At 35.3% G+C, this 23,255-nt stretch overlaps 1 protein-coding gene across 4 annotated transcripts; it reads right to left on the bottom strand.

The window, feature by feature from the left end:
- Positions 1 to 2,278: 2,278 nt before the first annotated feature.
- LOC108218461 (transcription elongation factor SPT6 homolog) lies at positions 2,279 to 14,447 on the bottom strand. Of its 4 annotated transcripts, none has more exons than XM_017391394.2 (17): positions 14,225 to 14,447; positions 14,071 to 14,118; positions 13,204 to 13,315; positions 13,043 to 13,127; positions 12,818 to 12,947; positions 12,609 to 12,732; positions 12,304 to 12,535; positions 12,032 to 12,220; positions 11,816 to 11,938; positions 11,342 to 11,728; positions 11,143 to 11,253; positions 10,219 to 10,998; positions 8,737 to 8,878; positions 7,482 to 8,662; positions 6,351 to 6,560; positions 4,733 to 5,168; positions 2,279 to 4,447 (listed from the first exon to the last, which is right to left on the bottom strand). In XM_017391394.2, the coding sequence occupies exons 1-17, from the start codon at positions 14,259 to 14,261 to the stop codon at positions 2,472 to 2,474; spliced, it is 6,303 nt and encodes a 2,100-aa protein (XP_017246883.2). In that variant the 5' UTR covers positions 14,262 to 14,447; the 3' UTR covers positions 2,279 to 2,471. The 4 variants fall into 4 exon arrangements, with proteins under 4 accessions (XP_017246883.2, XP_017246886.2, XP_017246885.2 ...); XM_017391397.2 differs by having other exon boundaries at positions 12,609 to 12,726; XM_017391396.2 differs by having other exon boundaries at positions 12,818 to 12,944.
- Positions 14,448 to 23,255: the final 8,808 nt, after the last annotated feature.

Below are 23,255 nucleotides of genomic sequence, written 5' to 3'. Positions count from 1 at the left end.
TACGGCCCAACACTTTCTTTGCTCTCCTTTATCGTCAATTTTTTTTAGGTATTAATTCTTTTTTTCACTTTTACAGATTTACAGGTTGGTTCCAAAATTACATCATTATTTATTTTTAATTCATATTTTTAAATATATGTCGATATGTATATATTAGACAATACATAGAATATATCTTTCTAAACATATATATATTCAATTTAATATATATCATTACTTTAAACAGCTATTAATAAATTATGAATTATAATTATTTCTTATAAAATAAGATATATTTAAGCATGAAATAGTATAGATGCATGTTTTAGAGTAGGATGCACAAGAAGCCCCCGGATCTGAAAATCAGGTCTGGTCTGGGAAGGCAAACAAGCCCGGCCTGGTTAAAACTCGGTCCTATATTTTTTATAAATTCCGATTTTAATAAAATTTCGGTTTCATTTATTTGGAATATCTTTAAATATTTTACATATTTTAGTTCAAAAAACCTCCTTTTCTAGAATCTAATTAGACCCGATCCAATACACTTTTGAGCATATCTGAATTGAAGGCATATTCGACCTATGGGTTTCTAGCTCTTTTACGTACTAGCTTATAGCCCGTGCCTTGCACAGGAGCTTTTTAATTATTTATAAAAAAAATTAAATATATTTTTAATTGTGCGGAAAAATTTAATTTATAAATAATAAATCAAAATTTTTAATAAAATAAAATTTGAAATTATGATTTGTTTGTAAGTTAGAACTGTTGTAAATACACCATCACAACCATTAATGGCTTCAAATAAACTATTGCAATCAAGTCAATCCTGTTCTCGTATATATCATGTCAAAGTATTAAATTTTTTCTATCAAATTTTAATAAAATTTTGAGTTGAATATGTGAGGCCAACTTCTATTAGAATATATTTATAAATGTATTTTATATTAAAATTATTATAATGTGATTTATATATTTTTCTAAATTATGGTTTCAGATTAAAATTGATAAACATAATTTGTTCTGAATTAAGAAAAGAAACCATAAACATGCAATAAGAAGGTAGAATCTGTTTTGGATTAAAAAAAAAGTTTTTGTATTCGTTCCTCACATAAATCCGGCTTATTAATTTTAAAATGTATTAATAAAAATTGTGACGGTGTGATTTATATATATTTTTTTGAAACAGATGGTGCGATTTATATGATTCTACAAATAAAACTGGTAGGAAATATTTATTTTACATTAAAAAAAAATCATAAACACATGAAAGACAAAATTTGTTTTGAATTCAGAAAAGAAAATCATAAACATGCAAATAGCTATCAGTTGCCTTATATAACAGAAGTTAATTTTGTTCTAATTTAACGGTGCTTATTTCTTAAATATACAATCCAGCGGATGATAAACTTTTGGACCATAGAACCATGCGACCAAATTATCTCCCTTACGCTTATTATATATAAGTATATAATATATTTTGACGTTTTTTCTTCAGTTTTTATGGTCTTTTAATTTATCACAAAAAAATGATATTATAATTTCAGTATCATTATTCATTACTATCAATGCACTATGAAATGATATACTATTAATTTTCATTTTTGGCTAAAAATATATTATTTTCCATAATTATCCTTAAATTTATCTTTGACAATCAACATTCAAACAGCATATACACGCATTTGCATATTATATATGATAAAATAAAATGCATGCCAAACAAGCGAACACATCAACACCTTAAAAATTCAATTGAAAAATGCTATGAAAAAAATAAAGCTAGATAGCTGCGCTTCGTCTAATTCAATCCAGTTATATGTTGGCCTCATTTTCCTCATCTTTATTTACTTACTGATAGTCACAGTCTCACAGAGGTGGGACTAGACGATTATTTCACAATTTTCAACAAATTAAAACAAATACATAAGTTATGTGGGTATTATCTTCTTACAGATAGTCACAGTCTCATAGAACGAGGCAACGAGCACAGTCTAGTGCTGTATCTTATGGTTAAGACGAAAGAGTAAAAAACACGAAAAACAAATACTAGGGCCCAAGCTCAGGTTTTAAACAAAGGTTTTTGTTCAGCCAAAAAGACCAGCTTGCTCTTCTATATCGTATGAGCCAACTTACCGATCAGTTTTAGACAAGATGACTACCAGTTTAAGACATTTTCATCATGTGACGAGTTCTCCAGTTCTGACATGAATCATGATACAATATCCTGATATTACCCGTTAATGGGGAACTGCCATAGACTTCCCAATAAACTAAATACGTTAAAGAAAAGCCAGAGCACTGAAAGTCCTGCGGTTCTGATGCCAAATATTTTGCCAAAAGGTAATAGAAATTCTAGTTCGGGATGCTCCTGCATACGAGAGTACAACTACCTGAACCATCACAGTAACCAACTAAACTAATTCAACTAGAAATCAGAAATGAGGTATCCAAATTCTTCCAACTACAAAATTAACCAACTTTAAGTTTCCCTGTTAACCCCAGCCAGAACTCCCTGATTTTGGAACATCTTTGCCAGAACCAGAGGCACCTGCATTTCCACCACCCCAGCCGCTATTGCTGCCACCACCCCAACCACCAGTTCCACTGCCACCCGCTTCATCAGTGCCACCACCTTTACCCACATCAGCTCCCCAACCTCCTCCACCACCACCACCAGAAGCACTGGCATTTCCACCACCCCAGCTGCTATTGCTGCCACTACCCCAACCCCCTTTGTCACCTCCACTACCTCCACCATTTCCAGGACCTCCCCAACTACTATTGCTGCCACCACCTTTGTCAGATCCCCAACCTCCATCAGAAGCACCAGCATTTCCACCACCCCAGCTGCTATTGCTGCCAGTACCCCAACCCTCTTTTCCCCCTCCACTACCACCACCACCATTACCTCCACCGCCATTTCCAGCACCTCCCCAATTACTATTGCTGCCACCACTTTTACCTTTGTTAGATCCCCAACCACCACCTTCATCACCTCCACTTCCACCTCCCCAATGTCCACTACTGCCACTACCTCCCCAACTGCTGCTGCTACCTCCACCGCCATTTGCACCACCTCCCCAACCACCACCACTACCTTCATCACTTCCACCTCTACCACCCCGACCTCTACCACCACCTCCCCTGCCTCTATTGCCACCACCACTTCCCCAACTGCTACCTCCACTTTCACCATCTCCACCCCTGCCTCTACCTCCACCATCCCGTCCCCGGCCTCTGCCTCTACCATCAAATCCCCTGCCTCTGCCACTGCTTCCGCTATCAAGACCTCCAGATCCGCCATTACCCCCATAACCAACATTATCACCACCACTCGCAGCCCAACCACCAGCGGCACCACCGGAACTGCCACCACCTCCCCAACCACCAGCAGTACCATCATTACTGCCACCACCACCACCTCCCCAACTGCTACCTCCACGTTCACTATCTCCCCCCCTGCCTCTACCTCTACCATCTCTTCCCCTGCCTCTGCCTCTACCATCACGTCCCCTGCCTCTGCCCCCGCTTCTGCTATCAACACCTTCAGATCCGCCATAACTACCATTATCACCACCACTTGCTCCCCAACCACTGGCCGCACCACCAGAACTTCCACCACCTCCCCAGCCACCACCACTTCCGCCCCAACCACCGGTAGCACCACCAGTGTCAGCACCACCACCCCAGCCACCACCAGTATCACTACCACCACTTCCGCCCCAACCACTGATACCACCGCCAGTGGCACCACTGCTGCCGCCACCTGTATTGCCAACACTTCCTCCCCAACCACCAGCAGTAACATCACTACCGCCATCACTTCCTCCCCAGCCACCAGTAGTACCACCACCAGCAGTACCATCAGTTCCACCACCACTTCCTCCCCAGCCACCAGTAGTACCACCAGCAGCAGTACCATCAGTTCCACCACCACTTCCTCCCCAACCACCGGCAATACCATCACTTCCGCCACCACTTCCTCCCCAACCACCAGCATTACCCTCGCTTCCGCCACCACTTCCTCCCCAGCCACGAGTAGTACCACCACCAGCACTACCATCAGTTCCACCACCACTTCCTCCCCAACCACCGGCAGTACCATCACTTCCGCCACCACTTCCTCCCCAGCCACCAGCAGTACCATCAGTTCCGCCACCACTTCCTCCCCAACCAGCAGCAGTACCATCACTTCCCCCACCGCTTCCTCCCCAACCACCAGCTGTACCACCACTTCCGTCCCAGCCACCAGTATTTTTACCATCGCCACTTCCATTGCCTCCCCATTTATCATCACTCTGAGTCCAAGTATCCACATCTTGCTTTCCGCTGCTATAGCCATCACCTCTTCCGCTACCATTGTATGATCCCCGGCCACGTCCCCGTCCACGGCCCATACCACCATAAGGTCTAGGAATACCACTTGGATGTCCATCCTGACTGCCGCCATTTTTAAAGTCACCTCTGCCTGCAAAGATCAAGTACAGTATGGATGATACAGAACACAAAACCTATATTCTAGACAGATGTAAGAGCACTTTAGAGGTAGGGAGGTAACACATATGTCTTCAATGGTTAAAGCTGTAAAAGTCAAATTTTGAAAAGAGTTTAATTTGAACAGCATAAAAGTTTAAGTTTACAGAAGAAAATATAAAGTCTATAGCATGTAATAGACCATAAACCTTCTTGGCTTCTTCACACCTTGTACATTAAGTATATGCCTTACTACATTACAATATGTGTTTAGAATTACCTGCACTAGAACCATCACCGCCGCTTCTAGAATCATCCCATCCACCAGATTGGCCCCCGATTGCAGCACTTCCAAGTGGAACCATTGCAGCAGCGGATCGAACTGACAGTTCTGATTTTTGTGGATCATCAATATGTCTTTGGAAATATGCAACGAGTCGATCAATTTCCCCAAACATCTTCCTACGAAATTTAAACCCAGTTGGGTAGACACCAACATATTCATGATGGGGGTTTAAAGTCCTAATATAGGTGAGAATACATGTTCCAGGGTGTTCATAAGATATGCCAAAGCAATAAACAATTCTCATTGGATTCTCGGCTTTCTCAATCCTAAGACACTCGTCAATTTCTGCTTTGGTGCCTTTCTTGAATTTGCGGTAGTTAAGCATCACTTTCAGCTGAGCTACCAATGGATCAACATACCTGTCAATAACCTGCATTCACAGTATTAGTGTATATAAGATGATGTTGCGTTCATTTCCTGCTAATAGGTATCTACTAGGTTCCCCGCTTACGTGCCATTTCACACCTACAGAGGGTTTTTGGATGGCAGTGCACCAAATACACTAACAATTTGTTATATAGATTGAAGTTTCTCAGCAATAAAGGGGCAGGAGGACTATGCCTAAATGCATATATAATCATGAAAGGTTGTCTGCCTACTAAGCTTCTACAGGTGAATATTTCAATAAAACATAAGCATATAATCATTTTCAGAAGAGGTTCAAACAAGTATCTGCCAACTAATCTCCTATTGATAAAGGCTATTGTGGGTGGGAATCAGCAATAATATTCGAAAGAATATTAAACAGATTGGCACGCAAGTATAAAATTTATATATTCGTTTATTCCCCATATCTACTCTGAGTTGATCTTGGTGCAACTTGAATATTACTGACCTAAATTTATAGGCATCAGGCATTATAATTATCTTACGTGAATGATATCAACAGAGATTTTCTAAGGTACACTTATTTGTCACATAAAATCAAGTGAATGTACCCAAATCAAAAGGTTCAAACAAGTATCTGCCAACTAATCTCCTATTGATAAAGGCTATTGTGGGTGGGAATCAGCAATAATATTCGAAAGAATATTAAACAGATTGGCACGCAAGTATAAAATTTATATATTCGTTTATTCCCCATATCTACTCTGAGTTGATCTTGGTGCAACTTGAATATTACTGACCTAAATTTATAGGCATCAGGCATTATAATTATCTTACGTGAATGATATCAACAGAGATTTTCTAAGGTACACTTATTTGTCACATAAAATCAAGTGAATGTACCCAAATCAAAAGGTATTGTCTATGGACCAGTTCAAATATTTTAGTATATAACAATAAATACGAAAGGCATTCGATGATGTATGATGTCGAACAGAGATTTCAAAAAAATCTAATAAATAATATGATAAACTTCCAATAAAAACAAGAATCAGGTAGTGACAAAACAGTATACCTAAAAGTTACAATATATTCTACAATAGCATGCATGTCTAGCATGTTAGGGACGCAGACGATAATCTAGCGTGAAAATAAGCACAGGAAAATTATTTTACACAACAGAAAAGACATAAATAACTAAATGCTGAGGTCGGAAGATACTAACCTCATCTAGATCCTCAAATGTTTGGTCTCCAACTTTTAAGGTTTTCCCAATTCGGAGCAAGCTTGTTAAGTCCTTTTGCTCCTTCCCACCTTCAATTATATCCTTGTGAGCATAAATTCCATCGTAGACTTTCAATGTCAAAGTCAAAAACGAGGGTCCACGAGAACTCGGACGTACAACAATCTCACCAATATCCTTGTCAGACAGGAACTAAGCAAACACAAAATAAGCCTCAAATAAGAAACACAGTAGGAAGGAGCTAACATACTTTCTACCACAAACAATCTAAAACTTAACAGCCAAATATCAACTATGATGATGACAACATAATTGACGTGACACTTACAGAAGCTTCAAGCTTGTGCATACAGATAACAAACAAGATTTGTGCTTTCTTTGAACATTCACATTGGATGCCCTGTTTCATTCCCCACCCTTAAATTTTGCGGGAATCATGAGTATTAGTCTGTTTTTTTACAAGAAAGGGTTTCATCCGGTTCCCTATTTTAGAGTAAGTTTTAAGGAACACAAAATGAGTCCCCAAATCTGGGGACTTACTATTCAACCCCCATTTATATTCTATACAACCTTTATGCGTAAAAGTGGATAGAGAAATGATATAATATAATAACAGTTAGTAGTTGAAGTTGTATACAGAAGTGAGAAAGAAGTGATAAACAAAATACAAGGACAGCAATCAGGAATGGGATGTAGTAAATTTTAAGATGATAAATAAATTATAGGGATAAATTTAAGAGTATAATAATGAGGATTGGGGTCGGATGGGAATGCTCTTTAAACATGTATCAAAGGTCAACTATACAGTAAAGTAGCAAACTCACCACCAAAAACTTGTACTATATCCAAAATCTAGAAGGAAAGTTATGTTGCACATCTCGACATACTAGCTGCTAGTAAAACATTTGTTTGCTTTCCGATAAGCATCCACATAAGTGAATTAGAGCATTGTTAGTGATCTAGATGCTTTCTTAAATTATAACAAAATTAAAACTGCAACTTCTATGTCCTTCTCGTGTAATAAATGAATTAATAGCAGCATGCCTGGAAGCAAAATTCTAATTTTCTACATTGCTCAATTCTAAATGGACTCAAATGTGAATCACGGAATACCTCAACTGCCTCATCAGCTGTTATATTCTGAAAGCGAGGATGAACTATCAGACGTGGCTTGAAATACTTTCTGCCAAGCTCCTTCTGCTTGCGCGTTTTGTCTTGATCCCCTGGTAAACTGCTACGATCCTCATGATAGTGTGGATCAAGATTTTGGTGATTATGGTACTGATTATTCCTCATTTCGCTTTCCTTGCAACTTAAGAATAGCTGGTACCTGTTCTTCTGAATGGATTTGATTTTGCAGCTTAAAATTTCACCTTCATTCAGCTTTTCATTCAAATCAGGCAACTCCTTCCAATCATCTGCATAGTCTTCCTTGCCAAGTATACCTACCAACCCAGAGTCGAGAACACATATTGCTTTCTGGGGTAGCACCCTCCGAACTGTTGCCTGCACAATTCTTCCTTCAGCAAGGCTATCTTCAGTCTCCCCTGATATCATGCAGAATTCCTCATCTTGGCTTGGCTCTGCATATGGTTTTCGCCAATCTTGAAATCCATGAATCAACTCCAATCTTATTAGATTTAGTGTTTGAATTTTACTTTCTAACTGCTTCGATTTAGCATATTCGTGCACCTCGAGTGATTTCAACAGGTGTGGCTTCTCCCTGACATGTTCTATTGCCAACTGCAACACTTCATCATCATCATAATCAACTGTATCATCTTGAACATCTTCAAGATATACATCTCTTGCAAGTTCTTGTGCAAGACCATAAAATTCTGGATGAATTCTTGTATCATCCAACATATCAATGAATTGACTAGTAGAAGCAGCCATTCCAGTCCGCCGGACTCGTAAGAAACCAACTGAATTAACAAAAACCCTCTTACCAATCCCGTGTTCTGTCAACAAGTCCTTGCGTGTAAAAATAGCTCCATTTCTTACTAAAGACCTTACCAAAGATGCCGCCTTCCTAGGCCCTAGCCCAGAGATAAATTGCATAGTAGAGAATAACCATTCATGGCTTAATGCCAGATTAACGTCGAGCCCTACTTGATTAGTTACATCTACCATAATCTGTTCAATCATCCCAAACTTGTCATCAGAGGTTAAAAAATCCTCCAAAGGACTAAGCTTCCAAGATAATATTTCTTTGCCTGGTCCACACAGTGTAGCAACCATTGCTAATGGATTCTGAAGGTAACGACCTAAAGCCACAGCTCGCTTGACAATGCCTGACAATAGCAGAAATGATTTAGCCAGCAAAAAGATCATCATACAATTAATTATAAATAATCATAACATCTACCTGACTGCAAAGGAAGCTGATCTGAAGAGATACGAGAATTCTCGTAAAGGTGAGGAAAAGTTTCATCGCCATATAAAATGCTTATACCATCCATATCATGGCCAACCTCTCTAGGGGTTTCCTCCACCATCTTGAAAATTATCTGTAATATAGCAACATAATATAATTAGATCTGCTGTATTACATATTAGATCTGCCAACCAGTCTATGTCCTTTACTACTAAGCAAATCCTTTTTCAGTGAAAAATATATACCAAATTTTGGTTTCACCCCCTAAATTCATTTTCTTATTAGCCTACAATTATATTTACTATACATTGTTCCATACGTTTATTCTGTTTATTTCATCTGTCTCTTATTGTATAGTTCTTCACCCACATTTCATGCATACTCCGGTCCAGAATAATTAAATCAAATAAAATTTTAATCTACAAAATTCACCGAAAGTACTGAAATTATAATAATGTTTAGCTCAACCTGTAACAATTGCATATTACTTTTATTTCCCACTGGACCTTTAAGAATGCATTGATATGCTTCCCTTTAAAACTAGGGTCCAAAAAAATTTCTTACTCTTTATTTCAAGATTAATCTCAGTTACTGACAAAAATATAATAATGAATAATTTTATAGATTATTTTACATTTAAAAGATAGGAAAACACAAATCTATCATCAATATTAGCCCATACTCCTTTATACAAACTACATACTGCAATTTATAATGATAACAATCATAATTTCAACTTTCAGTTGATACTAAGTTAGAAAATTAATATATTTTGACCCTCCTTTTAGAACAAAACATAATAGTATAAACTTCACTTAAATGGAATGTAAAAAACAATTGAATACAATGTAAATAATATTTGTTTAACATTATCTCTTACATGATCGATTATTTTCTTTAAGTAAATAATTTGATATATACAGTACTTAACTATGAATGTAGAATAAGTAAAACAAAGACTTTAACTTTTATATACATATTATTGCAAATAATAAATACATGATATTGTAAATTATATTGCATCCTACTTTACTTGTGCCTCTATATAAGACTAAGACGTCAAGAACTGAGTATTATCATTACACAGCCTCTTTGGGAAGCCAACAAATGAACTCTAGAAAGGCAACAAAAAATATCCTACATAAATAATAATAAACATATAGTTCTCCCATGCCTAACTAAACAAATATATGTGTTGCATTATTATGAAAAGCAAAAAGATTTAATGCAATTATCATATATATTATACTCAGCACGTTCTTATCACAGGTAGACAGCTAGTTGAAAAGAAACAAAGGACATCGGGTTTATAGTTCAAGATTTCAAACTCCCTTGATATATCTAGAACTAGAAGAACCATAAAAATTACTCGTTACAAAAATTCATCATTCTTTAATGAGAGTTGCATATCACTTTTGACAGGAATTTTTTTACTTCAACAAAGATGATGAAAAAAAAAATAAAAAATTGTACCTCATATATATCTTCCTTTAAACGAGTACAAGACAAATTTGCAGCTCCGAGAACAACGACATGTGGTTGATGTTCAGTCATGAACTTCAAAACTCTCTGCTGGTCATTCTTTTTACGTTGCTGATCATTAACATTTTGACCACGGTTGCAAATGGACCCAGCATACAGCACATCCAACACTTCTCCACACGAGTCCAGCATCACAAATGTTGTTGCAGGCTTTCCTGGACCCCAACAGCAAGCCATAACTCTTGGTGCAGCTTCTTCATCAGAGCTCAGATCTTGCTCCTTTCTCTGATATGGCGCCACAGAAACTCTGTCCCACAACAACTTTCCATATTCCAGAAGCAACCAACTCCTTGCTCTACCAGCCAGCAATAATCTTGCTTCCTTCTCCATTGAAGGTAGAAGAAAATCAAAAAAGGCATCTTGCAGTATCAGCTTCCTCTGTTCATTCCATAGTTGAGCAGATTTGCTTACTCCGTCACTAAGATAATTCTCATTAGAGTCGCTAATCAATTTGCTCAAGACAGGTTCTGGAAGCTTTAATGTAACTTTAATAAGCTTCTCCTCTTCAGCCTTCTGAATTTGAAGCCACTGCGCGTCCATAAATTTCCCAAGAGGTTTTTCCCGTAACCATTTTATAGTTGCATACTGATGAGAAGCATCTATAGCGACATTTCCATCAGGGGTAGGAATTGTTGACACTACAGCATTATCCATATAGATGCTCCGCACATGTTTGCGCACATAGGGTTCCCAGCAAATCTCAAGAGCTGCCTGGAAAATGTAGCCAGAATTCATTATACACTTTGAGATGTGTGTGTGTGTGGATATATATATATATATATAGCGGGGCGGGGCGGGGGGGGGGGGGGGGGGGGGGGGGAGTATATAGGGAGGGAGGGAGAGAATCGTTCTCACCATGTGCCTCGCGCCTCTAAGAACATTTTGAGGTGTTTCAAACATAGCACATATAAAATTTAAAGCCGCTTCTTCTGGGGTTTCCTTGCTGTCCAACAGCTCCTCCATTCTCTAAGAGAAAATGCATAACAGGTGTTGTCACAAATATAAAACTAGAAGCAACAAACCATAATTGAGAAAAAAGACAAAAGGAACCCACCATTTTCTCCAAGGATAACTGCAGCCCAAATTGCTCCGAGCTATAGCCAAGTTTACTAACTAGCCCCCACAGCCCTGCCTTACTGCAACTACTGTACTGTGATCTCCGCTTTGGCCGCTTATACTGCCCATTAACATCACCAACCTCCCCAGGTGGAAAATGAAGATTGAACTTTGAGTCCACGTCATCAACCTCGCGTTCTGATACAGCTGCCTTGAGAGACTTGGTGACTGAGTCAAACAACTGCCTAATAAAGTTGAGCCTAGTTTCATCATCAATAATTCGAGACTCCTCGGCATATCTCTTCTTGTAGTATAATTGTAAGGCACTCTTTCTTTTCTGGAGAAGTAGCCACTTTTTATCCAAATCAAGAATGGTCCAGAGTATCTGTAAGAGAAATAGGAAACAATCAAGCAAAAATACATTTAATGAAATCACAAGTACTACATTTAATATAAAACCAAATCTGTGTACCTTATGCCACATTAATGCTGGTTTTCCGTCAGAAATATTTTGAAGAGCATCAGCTTCAAGCTGCTCTGGATCCTTAAACAGACTTGGGCATTCATCCTTTCTGTACATTGCAATAAAAGGCACCTATAGCAAGAATATGCAACAGCCATGTTACTATTTCAACATGAAGTCCAGGAAAAAACTCGAGATTATTATAAAAGACAATTCATCACTTACATCCAATTTCTGGATATGAATAAAATCCAAGAATCTCATCACATCTTCCTTGACTATTGAAAGCTCACTAATTTCAACAATTCTTCCAAACAAATGTATCATGTTTCTAAGCTCATTGCAAATCCAAGTACTCTCTTCATCTATACTCGATTCATCTGTTGGTGGAGGGCCAGTACTATGTTCGAAGATCTATTGGACATGGAACAGTTATTACCAAAACAAAAGTTGGCAGACATGCCAAAGTACAAACAAATACCCAACTCACTCTTTACCTGCCACCTTTCTGGAAAATCTGTGTTACGAATCAAGTCATCCTTCTCAGTCATATACTTTTCTGCGATAATAGTTGGATCAACTCCACCGCCAGTCCTTTCCTTTCTGCCATCATGATATGCGCGACGCTTCAATAAATCATCCACATTTCCAAATATATCATGAGCTTCCTGTAATGCAGATGAAGAGACTCCTTGTGCCTGCCTAGGCTTTTTCTTAGTTACATCTCTCCTGAATGATGGCTAATTATGTAAGTGACAACATACAAAAACATCTGCAAAGAGAAAGTTAACTAAATGCTCACCTCATAGGAGCACCATGCTCGTCCAAATCCTCCTCGACAATGAAATCACCCAAATCATCCTCATCCCCAAGTTCATTGTCTTCTTCTAGTTGCTCCTCTTCTGCAATGTCTTCGAGTTCTGTTCCTACAATTTTTTAGACATATACATATTACCCAAATGGTCAATAACATACAATCACCATTTTGAAATTTTGCTCACAAAGTTTTACCCTCATCATCCCCAAATAAGCTGTGTTGGAGCACATCCCTGCCAGATCTATCAAATTCATTGCCACCAGAAAGTCCAGAATGATGATCCCTTTGAGCTTTTTTCAAACGCTTGAACTTTTTACTCTCCTGCTAAATCAAACATGAATTTCAAGGACTACAACTTCTATGGGCACATAATTAGAATCACGAGAAAAGCACCCATGAAACTGATTGTTTAAACCCACCTCTGGACGCCGGAAACCCGTGACATTATTATCCTCAAGCAGCTCATAGTCATCTTCATCAAGGACGTAGTTCTTCTGGGATTCCCTGTAAAGTTTAGGAAACAGTGATTAGCCAGCAGAAATGCAATATTACTCGGGGGCTCAAAATAGAATTCACTGACCTTTTCTTCCGCCTCCTTTTCTTCTGCATTTCCTCATCACTGTCACCACCTTCTTCTTGTTCTTCATCATCGACTATAAAACCATCATTTTCGTATTCATCCTGTCCTGTCTCTGATCAAGATATACATTCATCCAAATACACCATAAGAAAATTTTAAAATTACACTTGCTCAAGAGTCGCTTTTTGCAAGGAACATAACATATCAACACCCCAGAATACTTGCTCTCATGGACTTCTCTCTAGAAGAAATATTAAACCCAAAACAAAAGACATGAAGCATATTCTGGACACTCAAGCAAGCAGTTAATCAACATGAACATAAACATAATATTAATAAAACAGCTCCATGACTCCTAAATCTTAATAACATACAAGTAAGATCCAGACATGCATTAACCATGTAATAGAAAACACGCCTCTAAAAGCGAAAAATCTTAGAGTAACCTCCCCCACCCTAGCAGCCACTTATTATAACAGAATGTCACAATTTAAAGAAAAGCAGAACCTATAAAATCACCCAAAATAAACAATCCTTCGAAAAACAAGCCCGATGATATCTTAAAAGACCCAAACCAAACACCCAGTCTATCAAACCAAATTTGTTTCCGAGAGTGACATGCAACACGAATCGCCAGAACATCTCATAAACCGCATGCAGAAGACATGAAAAAACATCATATAAACCCTAACATCACCTCATAAACAATAAAAATAATCCAAATGCAATAACACAACTACCGAAAAAACTAAATTAGAACCTACATTACACTCACCAAAATTTCGCACGAAATAACAAAAACACACATAAAATTGAAAGAAAAAAAGTGAAAATCTATAACAAATAAATTATAAAAGAAGCTTTTACCGTCTTCGTCATCCTCTTCTTCTTCGTTATCATACACCTCCATCTCATCTGTACACGCAAATGCACAACAAAAAAACACAAAGATAAAATCAGGCACGAAATAAACAGCGCTTTGAGAACAAATTACAGTGATGATTTGCAAGTAATTAATTACCTTCGTCGTCTGAAAGCACGGCTGATTTTCCGGCCATTACGAGACTTTACGATCAAATTAAACCCTAGAAATTAACTACTGAAATTGATTTTGAGAAACCCTAGCTTATAAACCCCCTTCAATTTTCTCTCTCTAATTTCTCTCTCTAATAACAATAAAAATGCTCAACACAACATTTGAGTGAGTGACTGTGTGTATATATGGAGACTGTGTATATATCCGAGTAGGACGGTTCATGTTCTGTAAGTTGTTTTTGACAGGTGTGTTTGGCTAAGATATGCTGTTGTCGAGTCCATCGTAGTGACTGGAATCACGAATCCAACGGCTCTGAATGTGACACGTCAGTAGTTAATTAACGATCGAGTGTTTCTTGGACAAAATTGGTAATTTTAGTTTTCGATGAGTTGGAGTTACTCCCTCCGTCCCAGTCAATAGTATACATTGGGGGACGGGGGCGCGGCACGGACTTTAATGCTTCAATATAGTATAGTTCTGTAAATTATTTTTAAGATTTTTTTTTTTGTATAAAAGTATAACATTTATATTTTTATACAAAAAAAGAAAATCTTAAAAATAAGTTGTGGAACTATGTTTTATAAGAGCCTTAAAAAGTGTGTCGAGCAGTGAAAAAGAAACGTATACAATTGACCGGGACAGAGGGAGTAAGTAACAAGGTACTGTTTTAAGGCGTGTTCGGGAAGAGGTGCTAAAGCATGTTTTTCCTCTTTTGGACAATTACAGCTTGCATTTTTTTTTCGATTGAAATTCGATTTGACATTTTTGTTTAAAATATAATTCGAAATTGATTTGGCATGTCAAAGTGCTATTAGCAGCAAAAGAAGTTTTATTGGTTTGTGCCATTTCTGATGCGGCATTAATGCAAGCCTGTCTAAATTACTATTTGGGGTATGTTGAACACCGGTTACTTTGTTGCTCGCTAGTTTCATCACATCGAGATGTAGCAAGGCGACAAGAGTCATCATCGTTTTCATTTTTCAATGAATTTGAAATTGGGCTTTAAATTTTATTCGAACAAAAAGTAAAAATGGGGGGGGAATATTTTGGAAGGGATAATCAGAAATACAAGAAAGTTAAATATTAGTATCTATCATGATTTTAATAGAATAAAATTCTTTTGATCGATATGATCTTTTAGTAAAAATATCATCAGGTCTCACTTGATCGGTCATTCATTTAAATAATTTATAAATTAAGCATGGTAAATTTTGGACTTTTTAGAAAAAGTAATCTTTTTATAAATATATTTAAACAGATATCAGATGATTATCCTCTTCTTTTTATTCAAAATCAATTCGTGTGAAATGTGATTGATATTATGCGAGTTCTTAGAATCTTCTCAACATTTTGGATATTGGATATTGACAAAATTTCGTGAATCGAAGTGTGAGATATATGACATCGAATCGAAGCATCGGATATAAAATGTCTATCTGGCGTTTTTTTAAGAAATGCAAGATAATTCTTTTTTGTTTTTATGTCGATCGTGATACCTTTCAGTAGTCGATCAATTTTCATCATATTGTTCAATCTTATTAAAAAAGAGAATTTTCACATATATTCCAATATTTCGATGTGATTAATATCTAAGACCGTCAACCACGTTCTCTCACAATTAGGGGTGGCAATCGTTTCGTTTCGTATACTTTCGTTTCGTGTATTTTCGTGCTTCGTGTACTCGAAAGTGAAACTCGTATCCGCCCGTTATTGATTTCGTGTACCTAATTTGAAACCCGTATCCGATCCGAAACGTTTCGTGTATATTTCGTATACTTTTCGTGTATATTATATGTAAAAATATTAATATATTTTTTAATCAAAAAATAGATTTAATATATATTTTCCTTTATAATTTTATTAAATGTGAATGATATATTTATACTTGTATACGACTCTCCATAAATTTGTTAATGTATCTATAATATATATCCACAAATACATATAAATATATACTTTTTACACAATTATATATTAATTATATCATAACATATACAATAAATATTATGTACAAATATTTCGTGTGCTTTCATGTATTTCGTGCACTCCAAATGAAAACCCATATCCGACACGAAATGTATCGTGTACTTTCGTGTTCGTGTACTTTCGTGTTTCGTGTATCGAAAATCAAAACCCATATCCATTTTTTTCGTGTCGTTTCGTTTCGTGTTAGTGTGTCACGTGTCAAATTGCCATGCCTGCTCACAATCTGATTAGAAGAGAATATATTTCTTTTCAAAGAAACAGTTATTATGCTTAAGAGTTGATTATTCGGTAATAATTGAACCGAAATATCGAACATAATAATAACTGAAATATCAAAAAAATTCAAAAGGGAAAAATATTTTAAGAATCAAAATAAATCTGTGTTTTATCAATTTAATTTTTTTTGATTAAATACAAATTCTTAAACAGAAAATTAAAATTTGAAACAAAAAACAAAGTGTACACGGTGACCAAAGTAGAACTTTCATTCTTTTATGATACTCCCTCTGGTCCTTATTATAAGGCACCAAGACTTTTTGCACACAATTCTAGATGCTTTGACCACCTTCTTAAAATTACTTTTTTAAAATTTTTCTTTTTCTAAATTAAAATATTTTATATATATTTTAATTCAGGAAAAAAAAATTAAAAAAGGTAATTTTAAGTGTGTAGTCAAAGCACTTAGAATTGTGTGCAAAAAGTCTTGGTGACTTATAATAAGGACCAGAGGGAGTAGCAATTAGCAAGTTTGCAACATGCCCATGCTATGCGTTAGTTGATTATTATAATGAAATATTAATTGTGATTCAAGACTCGAGAGAAGAATATACTCACAAGAGATGATCATTACTCCCTCCGTCCCTCGGAGTTATATACGTTTGGATTAGACACGGAGATTAAGAAAAGTGTATAAAATAAGATAAAGTAGTGAGAAAGAGAAAGAAAAGTGGGTAAAGTGGCGAGACCCATTGATATTTAATTGATAGATTTGAAAAGGTGGATGAAAATAGTGGGTGGTTGAGATTTTTATATTATAAAAAGTTGCTATTTTAGAAAAGTTTTAAAATGTATAGAATTGAGTGGGACATCTAAAAAAGGAAAGCGTATAAAATTCAAAGGGACGGAGGGAGTATTGTTTACTTTTTTTTTTTTTTGGGGTCATAAAACGGTTGTATTATACCAAGATAGGAAGATACAATATCCGGATGGACAGAGTTTCCTTCATCTAAGAAGGTATATCATCTAACCGAAAGTATGTAAATACTCCGGAAGCTTAGACAGCATAGCCTTTCAAGTCAGAAGAGATAACTCACAAAAAAAGGGCCTCGTTAAAACCCCTCAAGAGTAAAAACCCTATGGGAAAAAAACTCAAGGGGGAAAAAGAGTGCCCTACAAAATTACATCGATTACAAGACAGACTAAAAACTGATGTCTTCTTTATTCCTTTCTATCAATATTTGTAGCTCAACTGTTTGGGACACCATGGTTGACGTCTTGTCGGAGGCAGCTTTAATAAGTAAATTCTTTAAATCTCTTTCAAACATCCTGAAAATAAGACAAAACCGAATGAAAAGAAAATGAGCGAGTTTGAAAAAATTAAAATAAAGACATAAATGAGCCAAAATTATGGCACTTAAATGCCTCTATGGGCCAAAAATGCCCCAATCATGGTCGCCATAAATGGTACAAAAACCATTAATTAAGAATAATTAATATCCTTAATTAAGGTACAATTATCGCCCAATTAGCATCCAATGACGTATACACTTATATTTCTTTCAATCGGCTATCTTCAAAATTTCGTAAGCTACAATATTTTTATGTTGAACCTGCAAAATAATTGTAGGTGTTAAATAAACGAGAAGATAAAAATAATATAGAAATTTAAAACAAAACATATGATAAAAGACAATTAATTAAAAATATACAACAAGTCAAAATATTCTCACAATCTTGATAAATCATTAATGAGACAATAAAACCCTCAAATAGAGAACAATTATCAAAAAGTCAAACTCTCAATAAAGAGAGAAAAAACGCCTCAATTAAGGCATGATAAACTCTTAATTAAGAGACAATTAGGCCCTAATTACGGCACAATTAACCATTTCCTTTCTGAAACCGACTCACGGAACCCGGAACAATCTCGGTCAACGTCATCTTCTTTGATCACCACCGCTGCCTCTCTCGTAGTTTACAAATGAGGGATACCATCAAACACGGAGCCACTGAATGATCACAATAACCTAAAAAATATACTTCTGGATACTGTATATGTATATGAGATGGTGATAAGAAACAAAATCACATCGACTGAAATAATTACGGACATTACAAAAGCAGAAATATATATAAACACAAACAAACAAGTTACTATCTAATCACTTCCCTTTGGATATGAGATGAATCATCCTTTTAAAAGAAGAGATTCACATTCGTTGACTCCACAATCTCCACCGCCGTAACCTCACTCACACCCACCTCATTAAACGCAACCACAGAATGCCCCGCGCCAGCTCAGCAGGGAGCAAGCTTGTCTAGTGAAAAATTCGTAAACTATCTTGAAAATGCAAGAAGGGAATAGGGCACAATCGCACATGGGGTCATATCTATCGTACATGGGGTCATATCTATCCTGAGTTTACTTAGTCATGAGTATACTCTACAACGAATCAATTTAAAATCAAAATTAGTAGTTTTAAGTAAGGGTTTAAAGCCCACACCACCATGGTCTTAATGTAATAAATTCAGAATATAAAAATGTCTCTTTATTAATGACTTCTTGTGTTATGAAAATATGATTATAAAATTAAAAATCGTTTATGACTTATTTTAAAACATACCAATAAAATTAAAAATTATTAAATATATTAATGATAAAAAATGTGTGTTGGAAAGCATGATAAAATGAAACAGGAAAATAATTAAGTGACGGAGGGAGTACTTCAAGCTAACTTCCGGTTTTTGATCAGATCTAACTTATTTTAGACTTTAAATTAGTTTTTACCGTATTATACGAATAATCATTTTTCAAGATAGCTTAAACTCCGTGATTTTGTATTAGCTGGGCTTTAACCCAATCCACAGACTTCATTCGATTTAGCCCCCTTGTCCGCGAATGATATTTTTACATGCTCGTCTTTATTTTAGTGGCCATTCTACGTTTAAGACTTGTTTTCGTGATTGCAAAAATTTATAATCGATATTAGTCAACGTAAATTTTAATTAGAAATTAATTGGATGATCAGAAATTATTCGGTGAATTGATTAGATTAAAAATGAAATAATATTTAATATATTATTTTTTTTTGAAATTAATATATTAATTTAAATTAATATATAATATATTATTAAAAAAGGTTTATAGTAACTAATTAAATATCTTACACAAGATTAAATATTCGAACCAGTGACTCTAAAACGGTCGAATAAAGTACCAATTTCAAAGTTTATCAGCAACTACACAGATGGAGCTGAAGCAGAACACTCAACACTCAACCCATTGATGATGGACAAATTCATGCGACCATGGTGGCAAGAGTCTGTTTGGATGAACTTATGACTTAATGTGATTTATAGTTTAACATAATTTGTGTGATAAATTGGAAGTTTAAAATATCTTTCTAAATAATTTTGATTTATTAATAACTAGTTGAGAATCCGCGCGTTGCGGCGGCCTATAAAAATTATATTAATGATTCAATATTAATATTTGTAGAATACAATAATTTTGTGGTTGTCTATAAAAAGTATATTAATAATTAAAAATTAATATTTGTAGGATAAAATAAATTTTATATTATAAAAAATCTTGATGTAATACCAATACTAATATATAAAATTGCAAAATTTGGACTATAATTCATGGTGAAAAAATGAAAATAAATTTCTACACGTAATTAACAATTTAAAGCACGACGAATCTTAATTTTATTTGTGTTTTTTTTTAAAGTAATCATGTTCTTGCATTGTCACCTTCTTCTAATTTTTTTGATTGATTGTGTACAAAAAACATGTAACTTAAATCCGTGAGATAGCGGTCTATAGCTACCCTTCCGTGTAACAATTTTTGTTTTTTAATACTGTATAAACAGCCTTCACTTAAAAGTTGCTTGAACGGAGCAAACAGATAATGCATGAATAATATTTTCCTGTATACAAAGTAAATCATATAAACATTAACAACAACAAACATATCAGATTAACGAAACAAATATTATAAAAGAATAACCAACAAACATACATCACTAATAGTTAATTTATTTATATCATCCATCAATATCTGTCAAGACTATATTCTTCTCCCGTGTTTGGATTTGTCGACTCCCACATAGCGGTCTATAACTACCTTTGCTTGCAAAAATCTTTATTTTTTTTAATATTGTATAAACGATCTTCACTTATCGCAGAAAAACGGCACCACCGAGTTAGAAATCGAGCAAGAGAACTATCACCAGAGAGAGGCAGGGTTGTGGTATTGAGAGAAAGAGTAGGTTGTGTTTAAATGATACAAAACCCTACAACCTATAAGGGTATTTATAGGTGCAAAGAGACTTGCGTGCTACTCTTTCCCATAATTAAATAATCTGAAATAAAATCAGATTAAAATTTTCAAGCTACTATATTCCATAAATAATCTGAAACAAAATCAGATTCTGAAACTTGCTTCTAATATATCCAAAACTAAAAAAGTTTGTTCTAATTTTTGATATTTTTGATCCGAAAATTCCAGAAAATTAGAAAAATAGAACGAAGCGATGTGAGAGGCGCCACCTACACGCCCATCGTTTCTCCTTTATATAGAAACGAAATAAGATTAAAACTTTCAAGCTACTATATTCCATAAATAATCTGAAATAAAATCAGATTCTGAAACTTGTTTCTAATAAACTAAAAAAGGTAGTTCTATCGCTTCTCCTTTATATAGAAACAAAATCAGATTAAAACTTTCAAGGTACTATATTCCATAAATAATCTGAAACAAAACCAGATTCTGAAACTTACTTCTAATATATCTGAAACTAAAAATGCTAGTTCTAATTTTTGATATTTTTCATCCAAAAATTTCAGAAAATTAGAAAAATAGAACGGAACGATGTGAGACCTACACGCCCCTCGCTTCTCCTTTATATAAGTATATTGATATTGATTTACGAGTACCATCTTCTCCACATCTGGCTGGAGTTAATCGTGTTTGAGTTATCGACCAATTACAAATCTCTTAACAACTTTTATCACTAAATTAAAGAACATACCCTCACAAAAAAGGAGAGAAACAACTTAACTCTCATCAAGGAGAGACTACACTAAACCGAAATAATAATTAAAGATAAATAAACCTTGGATATAGAGCGGAACCATAAAATAAGAGAAATCGGATTGAGAATCCACCATTTAGAAACAGAGAAGATAGGCAGCGAAATATCCGATGATTTAAGATCTAAGAATTCTCCTGAGAATAGATTCGGAGCAGAACCATGAAAAGTCAAAACAAGAAAAACTGGACTGAAAGCCACCCGCTTGGAAGAAAAAAAAAAGCAAAACATCCGATGTATTAGATTTAAGTTCCCACAGATGAAGTGTTATTCCAAAATTAAGAGGAAAACAAAGTAATTAACTGATTTGAAACTTTTCAGCACTGAAAATTGATGGAAACTCCATACGACTATGACAAAAGAGAAGCTAGAAGAAAAATAGAATAAAGAGAAAGTTTAGAATGAAATGAAACCCTCAAAATTGGAAGCAGATTTAGAGCAACTCCAATGGACCATCTCCCTTACCTATAATGAGCTTATGTGGACAAGAATAGGGGTTTAGGTAAAAATTGTTCCCTCCAACCCTCCTCTCCTTACCTAAAATTTTTAGGTGAGATAAAACAAAACCTCTTATTTAGGGGATAGAAAAGTAAGCCCCTATTTCTTCCATCTCATCTCTCTCTCTCGTTTTCTTTCATTTTTCATTTTCCCTCCCTTTTTTATCTCCCCAATCATTGTAGAAGTTCTAATAAAATATTATTTTTTTCAAATATAGGGATGATTATAGGGAATACCGTTGGAGTAAAATAACTTTTTGCTTAGCTATATTTTAAATAATCATTAATATATTATATTTTAAGGTTCAAAATAGGTAATACCATTGGGGTTGCTCTTAAAACAACACGTTAAACCGGGACAAACTAACTCCGGGACCAGGAGACCTTCCTGCTGTGCGCCCGTTGCCATGTTTTATGTCCCGGATATAAATAAACTACTATTAATTAATTACAATGGGTCCTTTTTCTATATTTGATCAAAAGAGTATTAGCGTAAATGCGTGATGTCGCATGAACTAAATTCCGAGACTGTCAGTGCGGGTTACATTTAGCTAAATTGAAATGTCTTATTTCTTTTGATTGATACAATGATAGTACTTCTATGTACTTGGAATAGAAATAAAAACGCTCGAATTTCATGAAATGACTAATAACAACTAATTAGGCCGATATATATATTTCTGACAAAGAAATGTCACTCCCCTCGTTCTTTAAAAAATCGTGTTATTGATCTCATTTTCATCATCACAGACAAAAAAATTTGATAATTTCATTCCTTTTGATGTTTGTTCAAACCAAAGATCATCCAGCTCCTTCTTGTTTTTTTATTTTTGAAAAAGAGTAACTCTTTCTTGTTATAATTGTTTTTTCATTCTCCGAATTAGTAGAACCACCTCTGATCAGTAGTAAATTAAAAAAAAAAAATCCCAAACCCAAAAATAGAGTTAAGAATCTAATTCTGTTATTACTGAAACGCTTAACAACACAACTTTTAAATTTCAACACACGAGGCACATACGCGCGAATAAAGATGGACTTGAAAATCCGAATAAAATGCTTACAATCTTCTTATTTTATTGTTGGGCTGGAAAATCAAATTTTCTGTCATGAAACTCGATATACAAAATGATTTGATTACGAAATATCTACCACTATAAAGAATACATATAAATAAATAAATTTTCTGCCCCTCTTCAATTCTTTCATATCTGGGATAGA

This window comes from Daucus carota, chromosome 4 (genome assembly GCF_001625215.2).
Source record: "Daucus carota subsp. sativus chromosome 4, DH1 v3.0, whole genome shotgun sequence".
NCBI lineage: Eukaryota > Viridiplantae > Streptophyta > Magnoliopsida > Apiales > Apiaceae > Daucus > Daucus carota.
The sequence above is the reverse complement of the archived record's forward strand: the minus strand, read 5'-3'. Positions and strand labels throughout refer to the sequence as shown.

Bases quoted from the DNA above. Each gene is read 5' to 3' on its own strand.
- LOC108218461 (XM_017391394.2), bottom strand. From the start codon at position 14,261: ATGGCCGGAAAATCAGCCGTGCTTTCAGACGACGAAG. The intron at 14,119-14,224 runs GTAATTAATTAC...TTGCGTGTACAG, and splicing joins CGTGCTTTCAGACGACGAAG to ATGAGATGGAGGTGTATGAT. The intron at 8,879-10,218 runs GTACAATTTTTT...GCTATATTACAG, and splicing joins TAAAGGAAGATATATATGAG to ATAATTTTCAAGATGGTGGA.